This window comes from Loxodonta africana, chromosome 18 (assembly GCF_030014295.1).
Source record: "Loxodonta africana isolate mLoxAfr1 chromosome 18, mLoxAfr1.hap2, whole genome shotgun sequence".
In the NCBI taxonomy this organism is placed as follows: domain Eukaryota; kingdom Metazoa; phylum Chordata; class Mammalia; order Proboscidea; family Elephantidae; genus Loxodonta; species Loxodonta africana.
The window spans coordinates 56,395,687-56,408,105 of record NC_087359.1 but is presented as its reverse complement, the minus strand read 5'-3'; the positions used below and the strand labels follow the sequence as shown (position 1 = coordinate 56,408,105).

Here is a 12,419-nt window from a genome sequence, read left to right as displayed (position 1 = left end):
TCCGGCCGGTGCCCGCAGGGTGCCCTATGGAGTTCCCCGCACCCCGCGCCGGCCTCCGCTGGGAGCAAAGTCGGGCGGGCTCAGGGCGGACCGGCCGAGGGAGGAGCGGAAGGTCGTGGAGGGGTGGGGCAGGCGGCCGCAGGGGCCGGGCACGAGGCGCTCGGGCTCGGTCCGTCTCCATCCACCCTGCGAGCACACCGGCCGTGGGCGAGCGCACCGGCCATGGGCGACCGCGTGGCGGGGGACGATCGCAGCTGAGCTCCGCTGAGCCCGCAGGGGCCGCCATGGGCGACTGCGAGCGCAACAAGAAGCGGCTGCTGGAGCTGCTGCAGAGGGCGGGCACCGGCAACGCGCACTGCGCCGACTGCGGGGAGCCGGGTAAGCGCGCGAAGCCGGACCGCCCGGCCCGAGGGGTCCGAGCGGGCGGAGGACACCTGCGGCCCGCGACCCGGAGCCCGCCCTCCGGCCCGCCAGATTCCTCCCCTCGGATCAGACCCGCCCGGCCCCCTCTGGACACGGACCCCCGACCCCCAGACTGTGACTCTCGGACCCAGGTCCCCGACCGTCCTCTCCGCATCCAACATGCCGCTCACCCAGACTGGACTCCATGACTTCCCCACTCCGGACCCGGGCTCCCTGACCGTCCTGCCCTTCTCCCTCGTCAGACACCCCATCCACCTGGACCCGGGTCCCTGAGGTCTTCACTCTGGATCCAGGCACTTCCCACCCTCAGACTCAGACATCCCACACGCCGAGGGACCCCAGGCTTCGGATTCAGACCCCCTGACCCTCCTGTCCCCGCTCCCTCGCCCCCGAACGACAGTACGGGTCCTGTCCCCATCCCCTCTCCACCAGCGCTCGGACCCCACCGGTGCCAGTGGGGTCCTAACTCAGACTTCCCCACCTGCAGCTCCCAAACAGGCGCTTCGGGCCCCCCCCCCCGCGTCCCTCTCCTCTCAGTTCCTCCTGAGTCCTGTCACTTCCACGTCTCGCCCGCCTCAGCCTCTTACCCCCAGCCCCTGGACTCCCTCCAAGATCATTATCCCGGTCGCCGCGGCGCTGAGCCGGGGCGGGTTGACCACAAGGCTCCGTGCTGGTAGCTTAGTTCGCCCATGGCGAGCGAGGCCACGAGAAAAGAGTTCAAGACTATTAACTGCCAGACCCTGCCCCTCTCAACGCCCCCGCCCAGCCCTAGTTTCCTTGCCTTGCTCTCCCCCAAGCTCCTCTCCTGCCCCTTCATCCCGCAGATCCCGACTGGGCCTCTTACAAGCTGGGAATCTTCATTTGTCTGAACTGCTCTGGCGTCCACCGCAACTTCCCAGCCATCAGCAAAGTTAAATCCGTGAGACTTGACTTCTGGGAGGACAGCATTGTGGAGGTAGAAAGGGGTGTTTTTTGCATGGACAGCCTTGGAACAGCCGAGCTGGCTTGAAGGGGTGAACAGGACCCCCCATGCTAAAGAGGAGGAAACTAGGGCCTGGAGAGGGGCGATAACATTAGCGTTGTCGTTTAGACAGAGGTCCTAAGTTCAAATCCATAAGTTGCTTACTTATAAGCTGTGTAACCTTTACAAGCTGTATAACCCTGAGCTAGTTACTTTAGTTGTGGCCCCTCAATTTCTACATCTGTGTTTTGGGGATACCGCCACCCCTTGACACGACTCCTGTAAGGATGAACTGTAGGCACAAAGGTTATTATTGAGGAAGTTTCTAGACCGGAGCAGAAGTATCCTGATTCATGTTCTATGGTTCCCCTCCACTTCCCCCAGCTTTGCTCTTGCGACTTCTGGGGATGGAGAACATTTTCATCCTGGATGATAATACCATTTTGGCCAGAAAAATCTTCAGCGAGCAGGCAGTTTTACTTTCAGGGAAGCAGGCCGACATTTACTTAGTGCCTTTGCCAAATGCCATGCCCAGCACCATTGAGCTAGATGCTCTCCTTATTCACTCAGTTGACACATAGTGACTGTAGGCCTACTGTGTGCCAGGTATTGGGAGACAGCTGTGAACAAGACAAGGGCTCTTCCCATATGGAGCTTATATTCTAGCACAGGAGAAAGAGAGGAAACCAGGAAACCAGCACATAAACCTGAAGATTATTCGTGTCCTATAACTCCTTTTCCAGGTAGATATTATTTTCTTCATTTTTACACATGAGGTCCCTGAAGCCCAGGGGGTTAAGTATTGCCCAAGCATCACACAGGGAATGAATGGCAGAATGGGGATTTGAACCCTGTTCTCTTAGGATCCAAAACCCATGCAAATCCCTGGACACAGTCTACTGATCCCTAGGGAGGGGGAGAGTAGAGTTCACTCTGCCCGAGAAATGTGGTTTAAAACCCTGCTATTTCTTCCTCTCCCCCCTACTCCCCCCAGATATGCTACCGTTGTTGCTGAATGCTGTCTCTCAGGTGCCAGAGAGCTCCATTCATTGTCCTGACCTCTGGCCCCACGTGTACGCTGTGGGGCCAGCACTCACTGATTCCATCTTCCAGCTACATCTGCCTCCTGCAGGCTTGCAGAGTCTGCTGCTGGGCTTTCTGGCCGTCTGTGGGGGGAGGGGGGAGTGGGAGAAAGAACATGGGCTTTGGAGACAGACAGGTCTGGCTTCAAATCCCAATTCTGCCACCTACTAGCTGGGCCACCTTGGGCAAGTCACCTAACCTCTCTGAGCCTCAGTTCCCTCATCTCTAAATAGGGGCAGTAATATTAAAATGATGGAGACAATTCAATGAGCTAATGTGTGAGAACTGTTAAGTGCTGTGCCTAGATGAGGCAGGGTTATTATCGTGCCTCAGTTTTCAGGCTGAGGCTTCCCAACAGCATTGAGGACCAAGCCTGGTGGGTGTTCCCCCTCCTGGGGGCAAAGCCAGTTGACTCAGCCTAGGAGCCAGTGGGACCAACGGCCTTCTTGGTAGACTGTGGTTTCATTTCACATTTTTCCAAGTTCTCATATTACCCCAAGTTGCTGTTGTCTTGCAGTTTATGACGCACAACGGGAACCTCCGTGTGAAGGCCAAGTATGAAGCCAGAGTCCCTGCTTTCTACTATGTTCCCCAAGCCAACGACTGCTTGTGAGTGGGTGCCTATTTAGGGGCTGGGGGAGAGGGTCTTTCTTGCCCCACCTCTCCCACCGTTACCCTGTCTTCAGTGCCTCTGTCCATGGTGGTCTCCTCTATGGATTTGGTCAGCGGATAATCCAGGAAATCACTGCCTACCATCAGGGAGAGCACATAGTTTGGGAGGACAGGAGACCTGGTTTAAGCCCTGCTCTATCTCTAATGATTGAGTGTTTTACTTCCACCCTCTGGGCTTCTGTTTCCACAGCTGAGAAATGGGGGTTTTCTCCCTGTAATCTGTCCTTCTGCCTCTGATGGTCTCCATTTTGCCTGCCTGCAGATCATGGCTAGCTTGACAGGGAAAGAAATACTGGTATTTTAGTAGAACAAGACTTGCTTCAGCTACTTCCTAACTGTGCCTAGGTCTGTCCCACCTAAACTCAGCTTGGTGTCCAAGCAGTTGCCTGGGCCCCAGCTCTTTAAATAATAACTATAAAAATAATTCTAGATGCTAATTTTTACTGAGCTTCACCTACACAGTGAGCCCTGTGCTAAATGTTTATGCGTTAATTTGTTTAATTCTCTCAACCACCCTTTGAGATAAGTACTGTTATTATTCTTATGATATAGGTGAAAAACCTGAGGCTTATAGAGGCAGAGCTGGGACTAGCTTGTCTGCCTGGGCCACTGGGTCATTGGGAGAATCCAGTATGACAGGGGGGCTATGAAGCAGCAGGGATTCAAGTTCCCTGAAAGGGAGGGATCAGTGGGACACTGGTACCTAATGACCCTCTAACATCTGCAGACTGACTGAGCCTCCTTCCCAAGGACTCAGCCTCACCACCAGGGCCACTGCATAGCACTTTGTGTAAGTGTGGGAAGAGGCATCCCTCTAGGCAGACACAGCCTCCTGGGGGATGGGGGTTGGAATGGCTTACAAGCCTTCTACTCAGAAGACCTCAATTTTGATTCCTGGTTCTACCGCTACATAGCTGTGAAATGGTGGGCAAGTTACCAAACTTCTCTGATCCTGGGCATTCTCATCTCTGAAATGCAGATAATGATACCTGCTTCCTAGCATGGTTGTAAAGATTAAATGAGGTAATATATTCAAAGCATCTCACATGCCACAAGACACATGGTAGACATTTCATAAATACTACTTTGAATCCAGTCCTCGGTGTGAGCCTGGTCCCTGACGCAGCAGAGGGATGTGCCAGGCTCAGTTTGAGTGGGCCTATCTCTTCTTGGCTCCCTGCTGCCACTCAGCCCTTTGGTCCAAGGGGAACGGAATGCACCCCTCCTATGTCTAGACTTTCTGCCAACACTTCACAGACATGACTTGCTATGACTCCAACAGTAGCCCTGTGCTTTAACCCCTTTTAGCTGAATATTTGTGGCTTCCTCCCCCCAATTCTAAAACTCCTCTAAATCCCCCACTTTCAGGACTAGGATTGGTGGCTTTTGGCCTCCATTTCCTGTCCCAGCTGTAATCCTGTAGCCCAGGGTTCTCACCCTCCAGTCTGGAGGAGCTTGGTGATTCTCTTCAGTATCCGTGGGGCGAGGCCCATGCATCAGTCAGGACTTCTGATTGTAAGTGGCAGAAACTCAGTTTAAACTCAGCTTAGGCAAAAGGATATTTAATGGGTCCTGGGAATCAGACCAATGGAGGGACAGCTGTGGAGCCAGCCTCAGGAAGGACCAGGTGAGGGGCTTAGACATCATCAGGTCTCTCACACTCTCTCTAGTTCTCGTCACTGCTTCCTTCGTAGCTGGACTTCCTTCACGCAGCTGGGAACAAGGCTCTGCCAGGTCCCAGGCTTATACCTCCCAGCTTGGTCCTAGAGAGGCTCCTGGTTAATCCCTCTTTGGGTTAGCATTGAGCACCTACTATGTGCCGAGCATGGCAGTAGGCCCTTTATATACATGTTAACCTCTCAACAATCCTAGTCAATAAATATTTTTGCCATATTACCCAAGTTCAGAGTTAAGTAACTTGCTCTTGGTTACACAGTGGCTAAATGGTAGAGTGGGACCAGGTCCCAGGTGGTTTGACCCCAAGACCACAGGACATACTGCCCCATGTCCAGTGTAGCATGCCCAGATTTCATGAACAGGCCACAGGGAGGGAAGCTCTTAGACCTTCCAGCTTAAGCTTATGAGCGTGCCGTGGTAGAAGGCAACATAGACGACCCAGGGGAGCCGGGTACCTGCCTCATTGATCCCAAGGCTGAGGTTGGGGTTGGAATAACCAGTGCTTCTAAACTGGGGGGAGTTTTGCCCTCCACTCCCACCCAGAGCATATTTGGCAACATTTAAAGATGTTTCTGGTTGTCACGACTTGAGAGGGGTGATGGTGGTGCTACTGGCGCCTAGTGGGTTGAGGCCAGGGTTGTTGCTAAGCATCCTACAAAGCACGGGACGGTCCCTCCCAGGAAAGAATTATCTGGCTCCAAATGTCAATAGTTCTGATGTTGAGAAGCTCTGGACAGCCTGAGCAGCTGCTGTGAAGCCCCTACCCTCAGCTACAAGGGTCGTGGAAAGTTACCATTGGGAAGAAGATGCATCCGACACAGCTGACCAAAGGTTCTCTCTATCAAGGGTCTTAAAGGAACAATGGATTCGAGCTAAATATGAGAGACAGGAGTTTATGGCTGATGGGAAAACCATCTCACCCCCAGGTAAAGTTATTTTCTTCATTTTTTAAAGTCTGTGTTCTAATGAGCTCTAGAAAACAAAGTGTCTGAGTATTAGGAGTGAGGTCCAACCAAGAGATGCCTCCAGCCCTCGCTCTGGCCACAGAGGACAACATGTAGGCTCCTCTGCCTCTGAAAAGATTAGCACTGCATTTGTTGGTGTGGTTTTATGGTCTGAGCAGCAGAGAAGTGTATTTGTCTCAGGTCCTTGCAGGGCCTTTGTACAAATTGCAGAAAGACTCCCTCTCTGGGCATACCAATTAGAAAAAGGCATCCCTGCTGTTGGCTGTTGTAGCCTCTGGTGGGGTACAAGGCTTGGTAAAGAGTGTGGGCTGGAGTTCAGCCTCCTTGCCTGCTTTTGTGCAGGGCACAACTTCATTGGTCAAAGTTTCTGCCTGGCTTCTCTGAAGCTAGGCTGACACTGACCCAGAGAGCAAAGTGTACAAAACCACTCTTTGAAGTACCCCCCTAAAAAAAAAAAAAAAAACTCAAACCTGTTGCCATCAAGTCAATTTAGACTCATGGCAACCCCATGTGTTACAGAGTAGAACTGTGCTCCACAGGGTTGTCTTGGCTGTAGTCTTTACAGAAACTGATCACCAGACCTTTCTTCCATGGCACCGCTGGGTAGGTTCAAGCTGCCAACCTTTAGGTTAGTATCTGAGAGCAAACTGTTTGTGGTACCTAGGGACCTTCTCGAGGTCTAGAGGCAGCCCATTCTCATTTCTCTAGAACCGTGAAAAGGACCAGGTGCACATATTATTCTTCAAACCAACAGGTGCCTGAAGGTCACTCGCTATTCCTAGATTCTGGAAAGCTTCATTTGGTTGATGTCAAAGTGAAGTTGAGTCAGGACCTTGTATCTTCAGACCTCTTTCGGTATCAGCCCAGTTTCTCAGTACTTAGGCTTCTCATGGGCCTATGAGACAGCCTGATGCCGTAAAGAGCCAAGGAAAAAAGGCTCTGCAAAGTGCGGGAAGCCCAAATGAAAGGATAAGACACCACAAAATTGGTCCCAGATAGGCCTCCTGTATCCTACAGCTGAAATAACCAAGTCAGACTTGAGGCATTTGTGTATCAGGTGAAAGGTTTTTTCCACCCTGAGACCCTGAGGTTAGTGAGCTGTGTGTTCATCCTAAGGTCATGAGCGTTCATTCTTTCTCATCCTTGGTTGGCCAAGGTAACCGCGAAGGGTTCCTGTGGAAGCGGGGAAGGGACAACGCGCAGTTCCTGAAAAGGAGGTTTGTCCTCCTGGCAAGAGAAGGCCTCCTGAAGTACTACACTAAAGAAGAGGTAAGAGGCCAGCCCAGTGAGGGGTCCCCTTCCTCAGCACTGGACTCTCACCCCGCGAAGGTCTACATTTTAATCAATGGTACCTTGTGGATGAAGGAGCCCTGCTGGCCCAACAGTTAAGTGCTCTGCTGCTAACCAAAAGGTCAGCGGTTCGAACCTACCAGCCACTCTGTGGGAGAAAGATGTGGCAGTCTGTGCCTGTAAAGATTTACAGCCTTGGAAACCTTATGGGGCAGTTCTACTCTGTCCTATAGAGTCGCTGTAAGTTGGAATCGACTCGACAGCAAAGGGTTTGGTTTTTTGTACCTTGTGGATAATCTCAGCCAATGAGAATTAGGCCCAGCATTCTGCTACTTTATCTTGATTATATAATCATAGCAGCCCACTAAAACCCGTACCTTCTGTTTATCTAGAATGGAACTAGACTTGTCCATGCCCTTTGATGACCCCTTGATTTTATTTCATTTACTCATTCACTCAAGAAATGTTTATTGAGCACCTATTATGTGCTAGACATTGCTCTAGGCACTGGGGATACAGCAGTGAACTAAACAAAGCTCCTGTTCTCATGGAGCTCTCAGTCAAGTGGAAGGAGACAGGCAGAAACCAAAGCATAAATCAATATGTAATACATCAGGTGGTAATACATTCTATGAAGAAAAACAAAAGAGGATGAGGGGTTATAGAGTGTTAGAGACTGAGGGGGTGCTAGGGGAAGACCATAGAGTGGTCAGCGAAGGCCTCTCTGATGACATTGGAACAGAGAACTGAATAAAATGGTGAGGAGTGAGTTTTGTGGGTATCTTGGGGAGGATAGAAGAGGCAGAGGGAGCAGTGTGTGCAGATGCCCTGAGCATGGCAATGGTTAGCACATATACCTTTGTGACAGTTAGAAAAAGATGGTCCCTCTGAGAAGGCACAGCCCCCTTGGGCCCAGCCTGAGCAAGAAAAAGGCCATCCTGCAGTTCTCACTCACCCTTTCAGCCATGGTTTTTTTGCGCAGTGTGCAAACTGCTCAGCCATAAGGTGGGAACATACTGGGTGACTCTGAAGGGGATCAAGAAGACCAAGATGAGTGGTGCAGAGTAAGCAAGGACAGGTTGGAGGGAGATGACGTCACATAGTGGAGGGCATTGTAGGCCATAGTCAGACATTGGATTTTTTTTTTAACAGCTTTATTGAGATGTAATTCACATACCATACAGTTCACCCGTTTAAAGTGAACAATTCAATGGCTTTTAGTATATTCACAGATATGTGTAACCATCAACACAATCAATTTTAGAATATTTTTATCACTCCAAAAAGAAACCCTACACCCTTTAGCTGTAATCTTCTATCTCCCCTAGCCTTAGACAACCACTAATCTACTTTCTGTTTCTATAAATTTGCCTACTCTGGACATTTTAAATAAATAGAATCATACAATATGTGGTCTACTTTGACTGACTTCTTTCACTTGTAATGTTTTTAAAGTTCATCTGTGTTGTAACATCTATCAGTACTTCGTTTTTTTTTTATTGCTGGATAATATTCCACTACGGATTACACCTTAACATAAGGAAGACAAAAATCCTCGCAACTGGACCAATAAGCAACATCATGATAAATGGAGAAAATACTGAAGTTGTCAAGGATTTCATTTTACCTGGATCCACAATCAATGCCCATGAAAGCAGAAGTCAAGAAATCAAATGACATATTGCATTAGGCAAATCTGCTGCCACCTTGAGGACTAAGGCGCACACCTGACTCAAGCTGTGGTATTTTCAGTCGCCTCATATGCGTCATATGTGTGCAAAACCTGACAGTAAAAAAGGAAGACCAAAGAAGAATTGATCCCTTTGAATTGTGTTGGCAAAGAATATTGAATATACCATGGATTGCCAGAAGAACGAACAAATCTGTCTTGGAAGAAGTACAGCCAGAACACTCCTTAGAAGCAAGGATGGCCAGACTTTGTCTTATGCACTTTGGACATGTTATCAGGAGGGACTAGTCCCTGGAGAAGGACATCACGCTTGGTAAAATAGAGCGTCAGTGAAAAAGAGGGAGACCTTCAATGAGAGGGAATGACACAGTGGCTGCAACAATGAGCTCAAACATAGCAATGATTGTGAGGATGGCACCGGACCAGGCAGTGTTTTGTTCTGTTGTACATAGAGTCACTGTGAGTAGGAACCAACTTAACAGGACCAAACAACAACACATGGATATACCACATTTTATTTATCCATTTCTCAGCTGACAGACATTTAGTTTGTTTTCATTTTTTGGCTAGTATGGATAATACTGCTATGAATACTTGTGTATAAGTTTTTGTGTGGACATAGGTTTTTATTTTTTGGGTATATATCTTGGAGTGGAATTGTTGTGTCATATGATATTTCTATGTTTAACTTTTTGAGGAACTGGCAAATTGTTTCCCACAGTGGCTGTACCATTTTACATTCCGACCTGCAATGGACAAAGGTTCCAATTTCTCCACGTCCTCACCAACATTTGTTATTGTCTGTCTTCTTTCACGTCCTAGTGGGTGCGAAGTGGTATCTCATTGTGGTTTTGATCTGCATTTCCCTGATGGTTAATGACTTTGAGCATCTTTTCATGTGCTTATTGGCCATTCGTATATCTTTTTTCAGAGAAATGCATATTCAGATCCTATGCCCATTTTTTAATTGTACTATTCGTCTTTTTATTATTGAGTTGTAATAGTTCTTTGTATAGTCTAGATACAAGTCCCTGATAAAGTGGATAATTTGCAAAAAATTAGTCTTTTGGATTTGTACAGTATACAAATGTGAGTGAATGAGATGGGAAGCCACTGGAGGTTTTTGAGCAGAGAAGTGACATGATTTGACTTAAACATTTCAAAGGGTGCATTCTTGGGGAAGAGAAGGAAAGAACAGAAGCAGGGAGACCAGTTAGGAGGCTATTTCGATAGCCCAAGTGAGGAATAATGAGGCCAGAAGAGTAATGGAGGTAGTGAGAAGATCCAAACCAGATTCTGACTATATTTTGGGGGTAGAGCTGATAGGATTTAATGAGGGATTGGATGTGGGGCGTGAGAATAAAAGGAGTCAGGGATGACTCCCAGATTTTGACCTCTGCAACTAGAAAGATAGACCTGTCATGTGCTGAGATAGCAAAGACTTAGCTCCCTTAGGGGATGATCAAGAGTCATTTTTAGTTTGAGATGCTTATGAGTCATCCAAGTGGAGATGTGGAAAAGGAAGTTGAGTTCGTGAGTCTGGAGATTTGGGGAGAGTTAGGAGCTGGAGTCTTCAGCACTTAGACTGGTTCAGCAATGGGACTGGCTGGGATCACCTAGACAGGGGGTATGGAAAGCTGCCTGAGGACTGAATGTTTTAGCTGTTTATTTCTGCGTAATAAACCACATCAAAACTTCAGCGGCTTAAAATATCAATGTTTATCTCTCACAATCCTGTGGGTCAGGAATTCGGGCAGGCCTAGGCTGGGGGATCTTCTGTTCCATGAGGCGGCAGCTGGACCACTCACTCTGCTGCATGCAGCTGGAGGGTGGGCTGGGCTGGAAGGATACCAACAAAATTAGATATTTTTTTTTGGTATTTTTAAAATTTCTCGTAGTACATTTTTAAAAAGGAAACTCTTCCAGTAATCTTCCGATTTAACCATTGTTAAGAACATTACTGTAGATCCATCTATACTTTTTATGCATATACAAATATGCATACATTATATATATAGTATATATTAATTTACAGTATATCTCATATTAATGAAGCCCAGGTGGCATAGTAGTTAAGAGCTACGGCTGCTAAACAAAAGGTGGGCAGTTTGAATCCACCAGGTGCTCCTTGGAAACCCCATGGGGCAGTAGTTCTACTCTGTTCTGTAGGGTCACTGTGAGTCTGAATCAACTCGATGGCAATGGGTTTGGGTTTTTGGTTTATATATTAATATTTAATACCTTACATGTTAATATATACTAATATATAATACCTTATATATATTTTTAAATATTTTAATATATACTGTAAGATATTATACATTAATATTATATTGTATGTTGTATATTATCTATAATATTTATATACACATATACTCCCATATAATTGTTCATATTAATAGTTCCTACTAAACATCCTCTTCTGAGACCTGGTATTATTTCTCCCCCATGGATATCATGGGCATTTTTTCATATTAGTAATACTGATCTAAATTATCCCTTAAAAATATTATGTGGTAGTTTATAGTGTGAATGTACCATGATTTATTTAGCCCATTCTCACTGATGGACATTTAAATCGATTTTTTTTCCCTATTATAAGCCAAACTGCAATGAACATCTTTTGACACATATATTTATATAGTAATCCAATTACTTCCTTGGGATAAATTCTTAGATGGAAATTGCCGGGTCAAACCAAAACACTCAACATTTTAATAGATATGACCAAATTTTCCTGTAGGGAAGACTGCTCAATAGAACTTTCTTCAGTGATGGAAATGTTCAATGTCTGCCCTGCCTGACACCCTAGCCACTAGCTACTGGTAGTTACAGAGCACTTGAAGTATGGCTAAGTGTGGCTGAGGAAGTGAATTTTAAATCTTATTTAACTTTAATAAATTTAAATTGCCACACTTGGCTAATGGCTACCATATTGGACAGCACAGGTCTAGAGTGTTTGGATCATTTTGCTCTCTTATCAGTTATGTAGGAACGCAGGAATGAATTGCCATCCCTTCTTAGCTATTAATGCTGTGTTTCCCTGCTGACTGTCAGCATCTTGACTGTCCACTTTCTCTTTTTCAGGGTAAAGGCCCCAAAGCTGTCATCAGCATCAAGGACTTGAATGCCACCTTCCAGACAGAGAAGATAGGGAACCCCCACGGGCTGCAGATTACCTACAGGAGAGAGGGTCACGTCAGGAACCTGTTTGTGTACCATGAAAGTGGGAAGGTGAGATGACTGTAGTTTCCACCTCAGCCTCCAACTCAGCCCCCCAGGACTCGGCAGGAGCAGCCCACCCACTCCCTTCCTCATTTTGTGACATGCCCAATTGCCTCTTGGGATGTGCTGCTGCTCTTTGCCTTAATCTATTGTCACCTCTAGGTCAGGAGCAGAGGTAAGAGGAAGGCAGAGTGAGATCAGGGAGAGGAACCTGGCAGGTGTCACCAACAGGAGTCCAATTAGCAGAGGGGACGGTGCCCAGGGATGGCAAATCCAGATAGGGCCAGAGATTCTGAATCTGGGAGGAGGAATGGATAGACGCTCAGGCCAGCAGTGGACTCTAGGATCTGGCTTCTGTGCGTGTTGTCCTGGACCAACAGCGTTGCCATCACCTGGGAGCTTCTTAGAGCCTGAGGCCCAGCCCAGACCTACT

At 47.7% G+C, this 12,419-nt stretch overlaps 1 protein-coding gene across 8 annotated transcripts in view; it reads left to right on the top strand.

The window, feature by feature from the left end:
- The first annotated feature begins 228 nt into the window (after window positions 1-228).
- The window catches only part of ADAP2 (ArfGAP with dual PH domains 2), a 32,078-nt gene continuing 19,887 nt past the window's right edge, over window positions 229-12,419 (top strand). Inside the window, exons 1-7 of one of the 8 annotated variants that reach the window (XM_064271427.1) lie at window positions 292-378; window positions 666-822; window positions 1,248-1,378; window positions 2,985-3,076; window positions 5,663-5,742; window positions 6,938-7,050; window positions 11,849-11,995. In XM_064271427.1, coding sequence (XP_064127497.1) covers window positions 2,988-3,076; window positions 5,663-5,742; window positions 6,938-7,050; window positions 11,849-11,995 — 429 coding nt within the window. In that variant the 5' untranslated portion in view covers window positions 292-378; window positions 666-822; window positions 1,248-1,378; window positions 2,985-2,987. Of the gene's footprint in view, window positions 379-665; window positions 823-1,247; window positions 1,379-2,014; window positions 2,128-2,984; window positions 3,077-5,662; window positions 5,743-6,937; window positions 7,051-11,848; window positions 11,996-12,419 lie in introns of those variants that run through there. The other 7 variants (XM_023553456.2, XM_023553455.2, XM_023553454.2 and 4 more) reach the window with 7 other exon arrangements.